At 44.2% G+C, this 19,165-nt stretch overlaps 1 protein-coding gene across 1 annotated transcript in view; it reads left to right on the top strand.

The window, feature by feature from the left end:
- The window catches only part of ELP4 (elongator acetyltransferase complex subunit 4), a gene marked incomplete at its 5' end in the record, with an annotated part of 557,453 nt that overhangs the window by 372,522 nt on the left and 165,766 nt on the right, over positions 1 to 19,165 (top strand). The window contains one exon of the mRNA XM_082270757.1: positions 4,470 to 4,578. Coding sequence (XP_082126883.1) covers positions 4,470 to 4,578 — 109 coding nt within the window. The remainder of the gene's footprint in view (positions 1 to 4,469; positions 4,579 to 19,165) is intronic.

The following is a 19,165-nucleotide window of genomic DNA, read 5'->3' as shown; positions in this document are numbered from 1 at the left end:
CAGGCCAGAACCGGTACTCTCCTTGTGTCTGTGCACACATTAAGTTTCTTCCTTTCAGTACAGCTGTCTCCAGGGAGCCAGGAGCCCTGAGTTAGCTCCCAAAACAAAAAGTCCTACTTACTGGCTGCTAGGTAAGATGTGGGCCTGGGAATAGAGGCTTTATCCCTCTCAAAGCTCTACAAAGCCTCCTCCAGGACCTAGTACAGATTCTGAAAAACAAGTGTGATTTCTACATAGCACATGACACACATGAATGTCGTCCTCAACCCTGCCAGCTGTTGCTGGACTGGATTGAGTAGTGAAGGGTTAGAAGCCCCTGTTAGATATTTGTTGCTGTCTGTGTCCCCATTAGGGAGATTTACACCATCTTTGTCCCGTGACCATTGTGTCTTGGACTGAAGGTAAAGAAAAATCCAAAACTATAGGTTGCCATCAGAATAAAAATAGAGGAGAAATCCTCCAATTGGGTCACTTGTTCAATTGGGTCACTGTCTAAAAGGGGAATTCCCTAATTTTTAGAAATTGCCTCCTACTTCCTCTTGCTTCTCCATGAAAGAAAGTAATAAGAGATCTTCCCACTCTATTCAAAGTGAAAAAATGCTTCCCTATACATGCACTTTAAAGGGCTGCATTGATACGGTGCATTCTAATGCACAGTAACGAGTTGCATTAATGTATGCAACAATGCTTAATGTGAAGGAGACCTGAAACTTTTCAAGCAGGACCTATTTTAAACAAACACTCTTGTCAGAGCTACTGATAAGAGAGACTGTCTGGGGTACAAATTCACCAGCGAGGTCAAAATAGGCTCCTTTTTACTCTAGTCCATGCAAAGCAGATAATGCCACTGGACTGCACACTATATTGCTGCCCACTTCAGTTTGGGGAAACCAGTACTGAAACAAAGCAAAGGAAGAAGGCGCACCGGCATCGTTCAATACCATAAACATTCTTTAATAAGTAAAACCAGAGCTCTGAAGAAGAACGCTTGGCCTTTAAAACATGTCAGCTGTGCCCCTGTGGATGGACACATTTCCTGTGTTGTGACTGGTTCTGATGCATGCAGTATGTAGTGCATCTTTGTGAGTACATTGGCATTGGTTTTATTTATTGAAGAGGTTTTATGGTATTGCATGAGGCTGGTGCACCTTTCTCCTTTTGCTTTGTTTCAGGACCTATTTTTATCTTATTGATGGCAGTAAAAACATTTGTGCTTATATTGTTATGAGGTTTTCTGTATGACAGAAGCAGCAGGGGGCTTGCAGACACAACCAGGGATTCCCAGATTACTGACAAAAGAGAGTGGGGTGCAGTCGAGCAATGCCTAGATCAAACAGAAGCACTGAGCAGGGTAAACTGTATGCATGTGTGCATCTCAAAGTTTCATTTTCAGTTCTGATTGGAATGTACCATTAGGGCAGTACTGGCCCATCACTTGCTCTCTCTGATCTCTTAACCTCCCTTTTAGCATGGTCTTATGCCCAGATGCCAACAGGCTGTCATGTGACCTGCATCATTGGGGACGTAAATTCCTGGATAGCATTTTACATCGGTTTCCTTTTCTCTTTCTCTATGTCTAAGCAATGCTTTGGGAGCTCCTGTTTTTTAAGTAAAGTGTCAAGGCTATAGGTATGCTTTCAAGCATCTCAATTCCTAAATACAAAGTTACCCATCCCCTGAATCATTTGAAAAGTTAAAAATTGAACAGCTTGTTATCTAATGAGAGCCAGAGAGACAAGAGGTTTTACCAACTCAAAATTAAACGGATGGTCTTAAAAGCAATTTTTATGTGCAATTAATAAAAATCTATAAATTATTAATCTCTCAGAAACATATGAATAATTGATAGTGCGCTGGAAGCACACATCAGGGACCAGAAAGTAATTTTAACAGTAAGTGCTTGTCCGCCCTGCTAGTGCTGGCACACTGGGTGAACAGCATGCTACAGCCCTTTATGTCTGAAGAGTGCTAGATAAGTTGCGCACTGTGTGATGCTTTGAAACCAGTATGATCACAAGGATAATATTAAAGGTTACTAGGTAGTGTTTTGTTCCTCTCAGGCATAAGGATTGTATCAATGGATCATTCTTCTTATGAACAGAAAAGAGGAAAACATTACTTATTTGGCAGTACATGGACTGGAAAACACATAAGCTTAAAATATCCTGATCATACAAAAAAACAAATATAATGATTAACTAAATAGTATAGCATGTATCCTGACACCTGTATAGATGTGTGTTGACATTCAAAGTTGATTAAACCCCATTGCTTATTTACAGTGGGCTGCAACATACAAATACAGTACATATGTTTTGTGCATTGACAAACAAGCTGGCATATGTGGGGCATGAGAGTGTCTCAGTCCCAATATGTATATGTACAAAGAAAGAGAATGCCCAAGGGACTTTGTGACACACACACACCACAAGGTATAAAATATACAAATGTTATTGAACAATTAGACACTTTTGACACATACAGTGAAAAATAATTCTGGTAGACATAGGTACATAAACATATGCATGGGTTTCCATAATTACATAAATCAATGTAAAATTGACAGTACAAGGATGTAAATGTATATATGATAAATTTCTCTACGCGTTTTGCGACACAATGCTCGCTTCATCAGGAGATGCATATATAAACGTCTGAAATTAGAGACAAAGTTCTTAAGAAGGAGAGCAGAAAGGAAAGGAGGAGGAAGGGGAAAAAAGGGGGGGGGCAGGCAGAGAAGGGAGAATGAAGACCAAAACTTTCAATTATGTTTAATAGTCCCAACAAACTTCAAAGCCAAGGTAAACAGCCAAGTGGATTCTTGGTTCCCATGATACTCCCCATTGGAAATGAAGATAAAGGAAGATGACCATCTCCTTGGACGTTTGCCTGTCTGGTTGGCCAGAAGATCATGCGCATGTGCAAATGTCCCCCTCTGTGTTGCTAGTATGTTCTCCTACATAATATCCTACCCTAGACCTTTCATCTGGCCTTTCACCCAATGCAGCTATATTTGTCTGACTACAGGAGTGGGCATTATTACCAATGCCACAGTGATCTATAAGAAAACAAGGGCAGTGCGCACTTACCAGTCACTTTTTTTAGTCTTGCTTTTCATTAATCGTAAGTATTTCTGTACACAACAAACTTTACAGTGAATTATTTCAGTCTTTTAAGGGTACAAGTTAAAATTATATTTCCCAAATTTGGGCCAACTTACAATATCACTTTTGACAGGAAGGTAGACTTACACCTTAAGCTAGAGCCTTCCTTTTCTTAAATTAGGATAGAATAGAGTTAGAACACCTGTCCGTTTTTTATGGATATCTGTGTCCCTGTTGGGATAATTCATGCCCACTTTTTCCCCTGGTGACCATTGTCGCAGGGAAAGAAATAGATGGGAAATGGAAAGCTTTACAAATTAGGCACAAAGGAAATATCTTCATAAGTGGACTCCTCTTCTGATGACATCTGTCCAAGTTGGCTTTTTCCCTCACTTTGGAGAGATAGCGGCTCACTTTCCTGTCCTGTTACAGGAAGTGAGGTGAAATCTTTCTAATAGGGCAGGGATCCTTAAACTACGGCCCACCAGCTGTTGTGGAACTACACATCCCATGAGGCATTGTAAAACTCTGACAAGACTAGGCATGATGGGAATTGTAGTTCCATAACAACTGGAGGGCCATAGTTTGAAGATCCCTGTAATAGGGGTTTAGGCAGTACTAATACTAGACAGAGTTTGTAACCCTGCTCTAAAACTAAAATAAAAAGATATAGCTAAAGGTCTGTTGTAAAGCTGATCTCTGGGCTCCCCAAATTCTGTATTCTGTTTGCTGACAAAGAAAAAAAAATGAATTCCCTTTCTGTTCACTTAAAGACACATTCATGGGATTGCTCCAGTCCCAAGTCTCTTCTACTATTTAGAGTAGGCAGGGTCCTACTTCTGGTGTCCCCAGCACTGCTTGTGTGCCGTGGCACTTCGAATTAGCTGTCCAGCAGAAATATTCTTTCAGGATCCAGAAGAGGATTCTGGAGCAGTGACATCAGCGTAAGGGAACTGTCCGAGGCCAGGTGGCATAGGCACATCTGCAGTGCTTGGTTTAGTGTCCCCCACACCCAATAACCTCACAGACAAAGGTCTTGGACTGCAGATTTAGGTCAATATATCTTTCTTCACAAGATAAGAAAGAAATAAAAAAAAGTGCAGGATAGGTTAGAAGGAGGTGGAAAGAACGTCCTCATTTGCCTGGAGATATGCTTTAAGGCAGTAGAATACAGTGAATAGTTTCCTTTTATTATGCCTTATGTGTTCTGTTCTACAAGTCTCTATATAATCACTGCACATTGGGAAGCTTTATAGTGTGGATTTATTTCTGCCTATTTGGCAGCTCATTGATAAGACACAGATTTATCCTGCAAACACTAATTACATCCTCCTCAATGTTTATTTTGTTTTGCTTGTTTTACAGAATAAAGCAATTACAGTGCGTGTAAGAAACTTGTCAGATACGGTCGTTGGCCTTGAATCATTTATCGGCTCAGAGAGGGAATCCAATCCATTATACAAAGACTATCATGGTGAGTTAATTTGTCTGCACATCCAAGAAATAGCTATGGTGCCTAAAGTGTACATGGAGTGCTGGTCACCTGTCCCTTTCTTGTGCTTGAACTGTGCTGTAGCATGTGTTCATGGAATTTACTTCTGTGCCCTAAGTGATCATTCCTTCACTTAGGGCCCTGTACACATCATCCAGATGGTAGCTCTTTCTGGAAGATACAACTGTGAGTACTCATCAACACTAGGTTCAGCTGTGAACATAAGTGAACCGTTATATACAGGGTATGAGGTATATCCATGGCTGAGCACGGTAAGACTGAGTATTAACAGCTGCAAACAGCAGAGACAATCGTATGTCTGAGAGATGGCTTAACGTTGTGCATTCTAGGTATGCTAGAATCCAACCTATCTGGATGCTGGACTGTGTTTTCTGTACGACAGTTATTGGCCTTAGCTGAGGGTTGTATGTAGTAAAAGGGTAGCACTAAAGCAAACCCGTTTTTAACTACCTATTTTCTTTCATTTTGCATTATCTTAACATCTCTGGGCACTTTTTAGTAAATCAAAGTCTCCTGAACAGTTTAGCATGGTCTCTTAATACAGCTTTGTTCATATGTCCCTGTGTATGGTAGTAAGAGTTTGTGTGCAAATCCTGAGACCCAACTTATTAGGGTGTATGTAAACCCTGTGAATAAAGTGCTCTGATATTCTCCCGTTTAGCATTATATACAGCGGGTAAAAAAAGTATTGAAGACGTCACCATTTTTCTAGGTAAATAAATTTCTAAAGGCTCTATTGACATAAGGTATTCACCACATGTCGTTAACAACCCATGCAGCCCATACATACAAAAAAAACAATTACAAATGAGTCCAGAAATTAAGTTATGTGTAATAAAATGGAATAGCACAGGAAAAAAGTATTGAACACGCTAACTGAAATTATTTTACTACTTCATACAAAACCCTTTGTTGGTAATGACAGCTTCAATATGCCTGCTGTATGGAGAAACTAGTTGTATGCATTGCTCAGGTGTGATTTTGGGCCATTCTTCCACACAAACACTCCTCAAATCTTGAAGGTTCCGTGGGCCTCTTCTATGAACTCTGAAAATATATTTACCTAGAAAAATGCAGACATATTCAATGCTTTTTTTTACCCTCTGCATATACCATCTAAGTCCTCTGTTACCTCCAGTGTTATATCAAAGAGTCTGTTTAGTCCTTCTAATTCTTATTCTGAGCTACAGAATGATTAGTCTTAGGGAGACATGAGAGTTGCGGTAGTTGAGAAGCTTAAAAAAAGTCAGTGGGCAAGGTTGACAACACTCAGTCTACAAAAAACCTGTGTTTTCAGCCCACAGCAGGACTAAGATTTTGAGATCATATCTGACAAATCCACAGATATTTTTTCTTTAATTGCAGGGTCTTTAAAGGGATAAAACACAATTAAATGTGGACGTATCGCAGAAGTGTACTGCATATGTTGTTTTCTTGTATTGCCTTGACATATACTTTAACCTCCTCCCACCCGCCGTATAGTCAAATGACAGCGGGCGGGATCACTTCTCAACGTCATATGACATCAGCCCATTCTCACTGCGATTGTGCCCATCGTGGTCGCACCATGTTCGTAGGACACAGCGTGACCCTAATCTCGGTAAAGAGCCTATGACACACTGACAGAGTGTGAGACGGGGAGAGTCGATCAGTGGCATCTCCTCACAGGGGAGACCAGTACAGGTAATCAGGGCACTGATTATCAGTGTAGCCAAAGCAGTGCCCATCAGTGATGCCAGTCAGAGCTGCCCTTCAGTGCTGCCCATCAGTGCCACCTGTCATTGCCGATCAGTGCCTCCTATCAGTGTGGCATATTAGTGCCACCTTATCAGTGCCCTTCAGTGCAGCTTATCAGTTCCCATCAGTGCCACCTCATTAGCGCACATCATGAAGGAGAAAAATTACTTTTCTCTTTCGTTCATTGACAGACACAGCTCCTGATTTTCATAACCATTGGGTTATACTGCCCCCTACAGGAGTTGGACATTAGGTAGAAAAGAATTCTGGCTACACCTATGGGCAGTCCCAGGGGGTATACTCCCTCTCTCTGCTATAGCCTACTCAGTTTTTGTCTGCCTAGTCAGGAGTAAGGACCTATTTCCTTGCTGGGATCTTTGGTCCTAGCGAAACATTTTTTGATAGAATTTTTTTTTCTCCTGGATTTCTTTCCTGTGAGATCTACAATCAACTGTCGGACTGGGCGACAGACTGGATAATCTAGATCCAGTGGTCACCCCAGTCTGGCCAGCGAGCGCGCAGACTTCAGCTCCACGCTAAGTTGGCTGCGACATAGCCCCCCTGGATGGGGGCTGGCCTGCGAGATAAACGCCTTGCGAGGTTGCATATGACCGAGTCTCAGCCTGAGTCGCAGCGTTCCTCCTGGCCAACAGCACCCCCATTTCAAAATTGAGGGGTTCTGTCTGGAGAGGTGCCCACCTGGTTCCTGGTATGGTGAGTAGCTGTCCCCCCTCTCCCCCTGGAGGGTTTTGGGGTTGACGTGGGCCCCTCCTTGGGACAGTCTGACCCCGGGGTCCCCTCCTACCTGCAGGCACCCTCCCTTGCCAAGTCGCTCATCCTGCCCCCTCTCCTCCAGGCTTGGGCTATTTGGGTGGTCTGGCCACTTTCCTGCGATGGTGGCAGGGCGCTAACTGGCGATGGGGGCCAGGGGGTGCATCGCCGCGACCGGACGATCGATTGTGCGGAGGAGGGGGTTGTACCTAGTGGGGGCTCCTGACAGGGCCCCCTGTCCTGCTTGGATCTGTCCTTGAGGCCTAGTCTTGCTCCTGGGCCCCTGTAAGCCCTGTGGTGCCGTGCGGGGCCGCCATTTTGTTGTAGCCTGTGTGTGTTTATACACAGTATTTGTGTAGTCTGACTTCTGGATCATTCTACTTCCTGATCCTTGCACATGTAGTGCAGATTCTCCAGGTGGCTGCAGGTGCCTGTTTCTGTGGGTGGTGAGTCTGGTGGGGTCCTCTCACTGTCTGCTGAGGATCGCTTGGTGCTTTGTGCCTGGCGACCAGGTGGTGCAGCCAGCATGGTGGGGGTTGTCCCTTAGCAGTGTTTTACACTTTTTGTGGGGTCCCCCGGTAACTCATGGAATCTTTGGAGCACATTTCCCCACCTGATCCCCTCTCTGAGGCTGCAGGGCCCTCCGGGTCTCAACCATCCACCCATGCACTGATGGCGGTCCTGCAGTCCCTTGTGTCTCAGGTGAGGGTGGCTTGCAGGTGACGGGCTAGCAAAAAGCATCTCCCGCCTTCCCCTGCCTCATCTGTCTCATTAGATCCTGAATCTGATTCGACCGCCGCGGACGTGAGTCACCCTGCTGGATCTGCAACCACGCACCTGGAGTTCTCTGATAGTGAGGATGATTCCTCCACGTCTGCAACTGTGCACGAAAAGCCACTGGTCAATGCATGATTGTATCTGTGCGTATCGTGCGTGAGACCCTGAAGATGGAGGAGGCAGCTGAAGCTGCAACAGTGGCGCTGGTGCTCTTTCTCACTCAAAAGCCATCCAACGTGGCAAAGGTGTTTCCTTTCCCTGCTTATTTTGACATTGTCGCTAAAGAGTGGGGACGACCAAAGCGTCCCCATGGGGTCCCTAAACGCTCTACTAGGCATTACCCTAAGAGGAGACCCTTCTTAAAAAGTCGACTGTTCCACCGGTAGTAGATCCTTCGGTTTCCAGATTAAACAAGGCAACCATGATTCCGGTTGAAGAGTCCCCGGCCTTTAAGGATCCGGCTGACCGGAAGGCGGAGGCTGTGGCCCGCAATATGGTGGCTGGTTCATCAATTAGGCCAGTATTCACAAACTCTTACCGAGTGGGCTAAGCTTTGCCGAGCTGGCGGACCAGCTGGTCCAGGGGCTGTAGTTTATCTGTGATGCCTCTTTGGATGCAGCTCCCCTGATTGCTCACCTCTCTGTTTTGGCAGTTGTCCTTCGGCGTGTTTTTTTGGCTAAACTGCTGGTCTGCGGATCAGACTTTAAAAAAAGGCCTTGACTAATCTTCCTTTTCAAGGAGATCGCCTGTTTGGAGCTACTCTGGATGATGATTTTTTTTTTTTTTTTTTTTTTTAATCAAAAGAAAACTTTATTGAGAATGGCAAGATGATGTTACAATGCACAAAGGAAACAGTGACCACTGAAAGAAAAATAAGTCAACAAGCATCTGTTTAAACAACCTAAGAAATCGTACAGTGCATTCTGTCCTGAGGTAAACATAAAAAAAGAGAGACAGGCATCGCATGGTCAGTAGTATGACTGCCATTCATCATACAAATACACAAGCAATATGCATAGATAACAGACTACTCTGGATGACTTTATTAAAGGTACTACAGGGGGGGGGGAAGAGTAGTTTTCTTCTGCAGGCTACTAAGGGCAAGGAACCTTATCGTTGACGTGGGCCTTCCTTTTCAGCTAATAAGAAGTTTTTTTGTCCCTCAGGGTTGACTGACAAGGGCTCGAAGCCTTTCAGGGCCTCTTCTGGAGGGTCCAAACGAACCTGGTCTGGTAAACCAAGATCAGGCTTCTCCTGACTCGGGGACAAGGCTCCTTCTGCATGAAGGTGCGCCCTCACCTGTATCGGGGGTGGGGGGACGTCTTCGCTGGTTTCTGAAACAGTGGACTTCCCAGATGCAAGACAAGTGGGTCCACAAAGTTATTCAGTCTGGCTACACGATCGAGTTTCGCTCTATTCCCCCGGCAAGGTTCTTTCCTTTCAACTTGCGCCTCCCCAGACTGCTTACAGGGCCTGTTTGGGGGTGGTACAAGACCTGTTCCTTCAAGGGGTGATTGTCCTGGTTCCGACCTCGGAATGTTTTCAGGGTTTTTACTCAAACCTGTTCACAGTTCCCAGGAAGGAAGGCAAAGTGCATACAATCCTGGACCTCAATGCGCTAAACTGCCTTGTGCGGGTACAGAAGTTCAGAATGGAGTACATTCGAACGGTAGTGGCATCCCTGCATCAGGGGGATTTCCTTGCCTCTATTGATATCAAGGATGCCTACCTGCATATTCCAATATGTGACAGTCACCAGCGTTTTCTCCGCTTTGCTGTGGGAGAGGAGCATTATCATTTTGTGGCGTTACCCTTTGGTCTCGCATCTGCTCCTCGGGTCTTCACAAAAGTGTTCGCCTCGGTGCTAGCTTTGCTACCCCAACAGGGATTGCAGTACTGGGCTACTTGGATGATCTTTTTCTGTGAGCGGAGTCTCCCTTTGCTCTGGTGGAGAACCTGGAGATCACAATACGAACTCTGCGGGAGTTCGACTGGATTCGGCTGGATTCTGAATTTTCAGAAGTCTGCTCTGGTTTCATCCACAAAGCTGGACTATCTGGGCCTAACTCTGGACTCGACCTTAGCCAGAGTGAACCTTTCTCTGGACAAACTCCAGAAATAGCGGGGTGTAATTTGCCTCCTGCTGTCCAACCAATGGTCACCCCCCCCCCCCGGACTTGCATGCGGATCAGGGCCTGATGGTGTCTACCTTTTGAGGCGGTTCCATTTGCACAGTTCCATACAAGGTCCCTGCAAAGGAAAATTCTGACCAAATGGGACAAGACGCCGCAGTCTCTGGACAATCAGATCTGGCTGAGTCGGGGCACAAAGGAGTCCCTGATAGGGTGGCTTTGTTCTCCGGTGCTTCGGCTGGGAAATTCCTTCCTCCCCTTGTATTGAACAGTGGTCATCACAGATGGCAGGCTATCCGGCTGGGGAAGCATCCTCGGCAAGTATTCTGCTCAGGGGATCTGGATGCTGGAAGAGTCCAGACTCCCGATCAATGTCCTGGAACGCCGATCGATCAGACTGTGTCCGGATCATTGGACGGATCATCTTCAGGGTTGTCTAGTGCGTATTCAGTCGGAACAATGCCATGGCCGTGCCTTATGTCAATCACCAAGAGGGCACAAGAAGTGTCCTGGCGGCTCTGGAGGTAGCTGGCATTCTAAGGTGAGCAGAACGGTTCGTTGCAGCCCTCTCCGCGATACACATTCCCGGGGTGGAAAATTGGCAGGCGGATTACCTCAGTAGGCAGCTGTTGGACCAAGGGGAGTGGTCCCTTCATCCGGAGGTGTTTCATCAGCTGTGTCTCTAGTGGGGCACCCCCGAGGTGGATCTGTAGGCGTCTCGGCTCAACAGAAAGGTGGGGAGGTTTGTGGCTTGGTCAAGGGATCCTCTGGCGGATGCCACAAATGCACTGGTGGCTTTGTGTGGTCAGTATCGTCTGATTTACGCCTTCCCTCCTCTCAAGCTTCTGCCAAGACTTCTACGCAGGATCGAGGCAGAAGGGATTCCGGTCATCTTAGTGGCTTCAGACTGGCCTCACTGGGCTTGGTACGCTGATCTGGTGCAGCTGGTCGCAGACGTTCCTTGGTAGCTTTCGCTCAGGAAGGATCTGCTGTCCTAAGGACCGATCTTCCATCCTGCTTTACAGTCGCTGGCTTTGATGGCTTGGCTGTTAAACGCTGGAGGATAGGGGTTTATCTGAGTCAGTGATTGCTACACTGTTGAAAGCTAGGAAATGTACCACTAGGAAGATCTACCATCGTACGTGGAAGACGAACATTGCGTTGTGTGAGTCTCTTGGGGTTCTTCCTCGCTCCTTTTCGGTGGCTCTGATCTTGACCTTCCTTCAACGGGGGGTTGAACAGAAATTGGCCTTGAGTGCCATCAAGGGCCAGGTGTCGGCTTTGGCGGTCTTCTTCCAACAACCTTTGGCCACGCACTCCCTGGTGCATACCTTTTTTCAGGGTGTCCGACATTTGGTTCCTCCAGTGCGGGCTCCGTTGCTGCCTTGGGATCTTAATTTGGTGCTTTCAGCTCTACTGAAGCCTCTCTTTGAAAATATTCAGAAGATTCCCCTGCTTCCGCTGTTCCAGAAGGTGGCCTTTTTAGTGGCTATCACCTCTGCGCGCAGGGTGTCGGAACTGGCGGCGTTATTCTGTCGTTCACCTTACCTGGTGATTCACAGGGATAAGGTGGTTCTTGGCCCCTGTCCGTCGTTTCTTCCAAAGGTTTTCTCTGATTTTTATGTGAATGAGAACATTGTGTTGCCTTCCCTGTATCCTAGGCCTAAACATCTGAAGGAAATTGCCTTGCATGTGGTCCGGGCAATTAGGGTGTATATGGCAGCTACAGAGCCTTTCAGGAAGTCGGACTCTCTTTTTGTGCTCATGGATTGACCTTGAAAAGGGTTGTCCGCTTCCTTTTCGACCATTTCCAGATGGATCAGACAGACGGTGGTTCAGGCCTATTCCATCAGGGGTCAGGTTCCTCCTTTCCCTGTCCAGGCGCACTCTATTAGGGCGCTTAGTGCCTCCTGGGCTTTCTGTCATCAGGCGTCAGTGACGCAGGTTTGCAAGGCGGCTACATGGTCGTCGGTGCACACTTTTACAAAGTTTTATAAAGTGGATGTGTTGGCATCTGTGGATGCTTATTTTGGCTGCAAGGTTTTGCAGGCTGTTGTTTAAGAGGACTTGATTCTCTTTGAGGGTGTGTTGTTTTTTCAGGTGGACTTCAGTTGTTTGGTTGAGCTCCTGTTGCCTGGTTGGCTTATGTTTAGCCTTGGGAATTTTTATTTGTTGTTCCCACCTCTCATGTTTAACACTGCTTTGGGACGTCCCAATGGTTATGAATATCAGGAGCTGTGTCTGTCAATGAACGAAAGAGAAAATGGGATTTTTGTCTTTCCATAAAATCCATTCCTCTGATGTTCATTGACGGAACCAGCACCCACCCCCCGATGGAGTTATAATTCTCCTGACACTGCTTGTAACAAAACTGAGTGGCTACAGCAGAGAGAGGAAGTATACCCCCTGGGACTGCCAATGAGTATAGCCAGAATTATTTTCTGCCTAGTGTCCTACTCCTGTAGGGGGCAGTATAACCCAGTGGTTATAAATATCAGGAGCTGTGTCCATCAATGAACTTCAGAGAAATGGATTTTACGGTAAGTCAAAAATACCATTATTTACAAAATTTACTGACAGAAACAATAAAAACTTTTTGGTCTTTTTCATTTTTTTAGCAAAAAATAAAAAACCCAGCAGTGCTTAAATGCCACCAAAAGAAAGCTTTATTTTGTGTGAAAAAAATTATAAAAATTTAATTTGGGTACAGTGTTGCATGACCGAAAATTGTCATTCTAAGTGTGACAGCGCTGAAAGCTGAAAATTGGCCTGGGCAGGAAGGAGGTGAAAGTGCCCTGTATTGAAGCAGTTAATGTTGTCCATACGAACAGCATAAAATATCAGTACATGACCAGGCAATTGTACAATGTGTAATGCACAGATGGCATATTTAAAAACTTTCTTGGTGAAGTGGGAATTTTTTACTTTGTTTAGAAACTGTTTTTCCCTCCTGCTAAGTCTGGCTCTCTTCTTTTCTTTGTGTTGTGGCTGATGAAAAATTCTATACTGCCAACTTATATATATAGTGTACAAAAAAAGCTTACAAACTTTCCAAATGAAGAAAGCAGCAGTTCATATGTGACCTATAATGGAAATGTGGAGGGAATGGAAGCCATGGGTATATGAATGTAGGGAACAAAATTCGGAGGTTGAAGGAGAATTACATTTTAGTGGTACAGTTGTTATTTTGGGTAAGTGATATGAGGTTTCTTACTTGGTTTTAGAATATATTTCTCAGTTATTTCTTCTTTCCTTCAGCTCCCCACAACATTAGTGTAGCTGTGTATTTGGGCTTCTCCAACAATTTACTTCTGTAGGATTGTCATGGTATTATTCATACAAAAATGTGGCATGCCTAAAGCAAACCTTTGCTTGTTGGGCAGTGCAGCTTTTCATTTTATTGTTGGTGCCCCCCTTCACTGTCAGTCCTCAGTAACTCTTCCACCCACTGGAGCCTTATGTGAATAAAGGTGTCCATATGCAGATCAAAGGTGGCTATACCTTACATTTAAACTTGTTCTTTGGGTGACCCTGTTGGCACCATCTAGCAAAAAAATTATTTTTCAAACAGCTTTTGTTGAAGGAGCTAGGCAAAAAATCCGCAGCCAAACAAGCCCACATCCAGTCAACTGCAGGCACTGTTTGGGTACTCTGACAGCTGCAGGTGCCGGCTGTCGGGATATAATTGGATAGATTTTCAATTCACACTGTTTAGCATGAATGTTGGAATAAAGTGATTTCTCTCGTTCATCCCACGGGGCTAAATAAAAGAAATCTTAATGCGTGTGGCCAGCTTTACCCATGTATGGCAGAGCATGAGGCTCTCTGCCTTACCTATAGTTTTTTTTGTTTTACCCCTGTAAATTATTTATCTTTGGTTATAAAAAAAAGGTTGATTGTATTTTAGAAAATGACTCCCAAAAACAGAAAGACGTTGGGATCACAAAGGCATTTCTTTCTATAATTACAAAATACGTTCACTGAGTAAATCTTGTTCACATTTCCTGACTGCTAATCATTAGAAATGTTTTCTTTTTTCCGCCTTCAGTAAAGTGCATTAAAGCACCAAAAAGGGAACATGGAATTTCCTTGCATGTTGTCAAATCAGATTAGCCAGGCAGGACTCAAGCAGACGCACATCTCAATAGGCTGGCTTTGGGGAATTCGTAGTCAGGGAAGGCTTGGCAATCATCTGACCAGCCATTCGAAGTTGTCATGAAATCAATAGTTTTAAACTGGGAAGCTCGGCAGTCAGAGATTAGGGGGGAAGTGGCTTTCTATGGCTGCTCATTTTAAAATATTTATAGATTGATAATAAAAAAAATCTGTTAAGTTCAAACTGTTAAGGATAGTAGACAGAAGATGTTGAGGTGTCTGGTGATCCTCTGTTCCTGGACAAGCATTGTCTGAATGCTGAAATGCATCAGACAGAATAAAGAAAAATAGAACTAGGTATATTGAGTTTGTCATTTGTATGCACAGACATACAGTAACTCACAAAGTGAGTACACCCCTCACATTTTTTGGAAATATTTTAATCTTTTCATGCGGCAACACTGAAGAAATTATACTTTGCTACAATGTAAAGTAGTGAGTGTACAGCTTGTATAACAGTGTAAATTTGCTGTCCCCTCAAAATAACTGAACACACAGCCATTAATGTCTAAACCACTGGCAACAATAGTGAGTACACCCCTAAGTGGAAATGTCAAAATTGCACCCAAAGTGTCAATATTTTTTTATGTGGCCCCCATTATTTTCCAGCACGGCCTTAACCCTCTTGGGCATGGAGTTCACCAGAGCTTCACAGGTTGCCACTGAAGTCCTCTTCTATTCCTCCATAACGACATCACAATGCTCCCACTACCATGCTTGACTGTAGGCAAGACATGCTTGTCTTTGTACTCCTCACCTGGTTGCCGCCACACACGCTTGACACCATCTGAACTAAATAAGTTTATCTTGGTCTCATCAGACCACAGGACATGGTTCCAGTAATCCATGTCCTTAGTCTGCTTGTCTTCAGCAAACTGTTTGCAAGCTTTCTTGTGCATCTTCCTTAGAAGAGGCTTCCTTCTGGGACGGCAGCCATGCAGACTAACTTGATGCAGTGTGCGGTGTATGGTCTGAGCACTGACAGGCTGACCTCCCCACTCCTTCAACCTCTGCAGCAATGCTGGCAGCTCTCATACGTCTATTTCTCAAAGGCAACCTCTGGATATGACGCTGAGCACATGCACTCAACTTCTTTGGTTGACCATGGCGAGGCCCGTTCTGAGTGGAACCTGTCCTGTTAAACCGCTGTATGGTCTGGGCCACTGTGCTGCAGCCCAGTTTCAGTGTCTTGGCAATCTTCTTATAGCCTAGACCATTTTAATGTAGAGCAACAGTTCCTTTTTTCAGATCCTCAGAGAGTTCTTTGCCATGAGGTGTCATGTTGAACTTCCAGTGACCAGTATGAGAGAGTGAGAACACCAAATTTAACACACCTGCTCCTCATTCACACCTGAGATCTTGTAACACTAACGAGTCACATGACACCGGGGAGGGAAAATGGGGTTGATTTAGTAAAACCTGGAGAATGCTTCTGGAGAACTTCAGCTTGTCCAATTAAACTTTGACAAAAAAACCTGGAAGCTGATTGGTTTCTCGGTTTCTGTGCAGAGCTGCATTCGATTTTGCACACTCGAGTTTTAGTAAATCAACCCCAAATGTGTTCCCACACCAAAAATAAGAAATCTCAAAAAAGTGTTGCTCTACTCAAATTAATAAATAACAATAGCCAAATATAAAAATACTATCAAACATATATTGTGAAATACCATATAAACAATGATGTTTTCATTTTGGATCACGGTTGGTTGTTTGGATCTCTCATATCTCCCTGAAAGTACACCTGTAGGGTCTGTTCACGCTGACACCTGTCTTTACACACATGAACTTTAATGGCACCCCAGTCTTAGTCTGTAGGGTTCAATATTGAGTTGACCCACCCTTTGCAGCTATAACCGCTTCAACTTTTCTAGGAAGGCTGTTTACAAGGTTTAACATTGTGTCTATGGGAATGTGTGACCATTCTTCCACAAGCACATTTGTGAGGTCTGGAACTGATGTTGGACAAGAAGGACTGGCTCGCAGTCTCCGCACTCATGTTGGAACAGGAAGGGGCCATTCCCAAACTGTTCCCACAAATTTGGGAGCATGAAATTGTGCAAAATGTCTTGGTTTGCTAACACCTTAAGAGATCCCTTCACTGGAGCGAAGGGACCAAGCTCAACCCCTGAAAAATAACCCCACACCTCAACCCCCCCTCCACCAAATGATTTGGACCAGTGCACAAAGCAAAGTCCATAAAGACATGAATGGGGTGGAAAAACTTGACTGGCCTGCACAGACGCCTGTCCTCAACCCAATAGAACATCTTTGGGAGGAATTAGAGCAGAGACTGTGAGCCAGGCCTTCTTGTCCAACATCAGTTCCTGACCTCACAAATGCCCTTCTGGTAGAATGTATAAACATTCCCATAGATCCGAAACCTTGTGGACAGCCTTCCTAGAAGAGTTGAAGCTGTTATAGCTGCAAAGGTTGGGCCAACTCAATATTGAACCCTATGGACTAAGAAAGGCAAGCGTCCCAATACTTTTGACAATATAGTGTATAAATAATCAAAATCCATAGATGAGCAGCACAGAACACCTCCTCCTATTATCTCAATACCATTGTGGAAGGTGTTCTAAAGTCCAAAGAAGTGAATTGGGCAGGGTCAGCTTAGGCAGAAGGAACAGGAAGTTCAAAGCTTGCTGGATTTCATGCAGAGCAATGGGTATAATTGCACTTATCTAACAGATAACAAAACACTTTCAATAACACACACATATATATATATATATATATACACTGCTCAAAAAAAATTAAAGGAACAATTTTTAATCAAAGTAAAGCATCAAGTTATTTAAACTCCTGGGATATTGATCTGTTCAGTTAAGTAGTAGAGGGGTTGTTAATCAGTTTCAGCAGCCTTGGTGTTAGTTAAATTACCAACAGGTACACTAGATGGGCAACAGTGAGACAACCCCCAAAACATTAATGGTTTACAGGTAAAGGCCACTGACATTTTCCCTACTCATCTTTTCTGACAGTTTTTCACTAGTTTTGCATTTGGGTAGGGTTGGTGCCACTACTGGTAGCATGAGGCGATACCTTGACCCTATAAAGGTTGCACAGGCAGTCCAACTCCTCCAGGATGGCACATCAATATGTGCCATTGTCAGAAGGTTTGCTGTGTCACCCAGCAAAGTCTCAAAAGCATGGAGGAGATTCTAGGAGACAGGCAGTTACTGTAGGAGTGCTGGACAGGGTCATAAAAGCCATCGGCAGGACTGGTATCTGCTCCTTTGTGCAAGGAGGGACAAGATGAGCACTGCCAGAACCGTACAAAATGACATCCAGCAGGCTAATGGTGTGAATGTCTCTGACCAAACAATCAGAAGCAGACTTCATGAGGGAGGCCTGAGGGCCTGTCGTCCTCTAGTGGGCCCTGTGCTCACTGCCTGGTAACGTGGAGCTCGATTGGCATTTGCCATTGAACACCAGAGTTGGAAGGGCCGCCACTGGCACCCTGTGCTTTTCACAGATGAGAGCAGGATCACCCTGAGCACATGTGACAGACGTAAAAGGGTCTGGGGAAGCCGTGGAAAATGTTATGCTGCCTGTAACATCGTTCAGCATGACCGGTTTGGTGGTGGGTCAGTGATGGTCTTAGGAAGCATATCCATGGAGGGATGCACAAACATCTACAGGCTAGACAATGGCACCCTGACTGCCATTAGGTATCGGGATGACATTCTTGGACCCATTGTCAGACCTTACGCTGGGCAGTGTGTCCTGGGTTCATCCTGGTGCACAACAATGCCCGGCCTCGTGAGGAAATACCCCAGGACACCATCCCTCGTCTTATTAGGAGCATGCCCTTGACGTTGTTAGGCAATGCATACAAGCATGTGAGGGCCATACAAACTACTGAGTACCATTTTGCATTGCTGCAATGAAACGACAATTTCAGCAAAATGGACTAGCCTGTTGCATCATTTTTTCACTTTGATTTTCAGGGTGTCTTAGAATTCAGCCCTCTGTAGGTTGATCATTTTCATTTACATCAAACGATGTTGCATCCTTTCATTCCTAACACATTACCCAGTCCATATCAGTATAGATATCGAGCATGATAATTTTCCCTTTTGAGATCTGACGTGTTTTCAAAGTGTTCCTTTATTTTTTTGAGCAGTGTGTGTGTATATATATATATATATTAGGCATTTTCTTCCTAGCAAAGGAAGTGTTTCACTGGCAGGATCACTAGGTGAAAATAAAGTAGAAAAAAAACCTTCTTCCCATTCAAGGATTTAAAAACTGTGATATATTACATTTTTGTTCTTGAGCTTCAAGACTTAACAACAGTTGTGCTCTGCATAGCAAATTAAATCATTAAAAAATTAAAAACATCATTTTTTGCTATAAGCAGCACTATCGCCACTTTTGTTTTTTCTAGTACAATAATTTACAAGAGTGGACCTTAGTGTAATGTTAAGAAAAATGCACAATTTTTTGCTTATTAAGTTGTCACAAACCTAGACAATTTGAGGTGCACATATGATGGAAAATTGCATTATAGAAGGGTATCTACAGTGAATAGTCAAAATTATTAGCTGATCAGAAGATATAGGCAGCTGAAGTTACATGCAAATCTCGAGTTCTTGGCCTGTCAAGAAGTCTTACTGTTGGTCGATGAGGCTGTCCTTCTCATTAAAAGACCTATAAGAAGGCATGGGAAAAAAACTTTTGCATACAATTTCAAATACCCTCTCATAATAAAGAGAAACAGAAACTTTGAGCCAAAAAAAATGGCAACTGGAAGCTAAGCTGCACATGTCAGTTAAATAAAATATCAGTTTTAACCACTTAAGCCCCGGAAGATTTTTACCCCCTTCCTGACCAGGAGGTATTTTGCGATTCGGCACTGCGTGGTTTTAACGGACAATATCGCGGTCGTGCGACGCTGTACCCAAATTAAATTGACGTCCTTTTTTTCCCACAAACAGAGCTTTCTTTTGGTGGTATTTGATCAAAAAAAG

This window comes from Pelophylax lessonae (assembly GCF_965119305.1).
Source record: "Pelophylax lessonae genome assembly, chromosome: 10".
Lineage (NCBI taxonomy): Eukaryota > Metazoa > Chordata > Amphibia > Anura > Ranidae > Pelophylax > Pelophylax lessonae.
The sequence above is the reverse complement of the archived record's forward strand: the minus strand, read 5'-3'. Positions and strand labels throughout refer to the sequence as shown.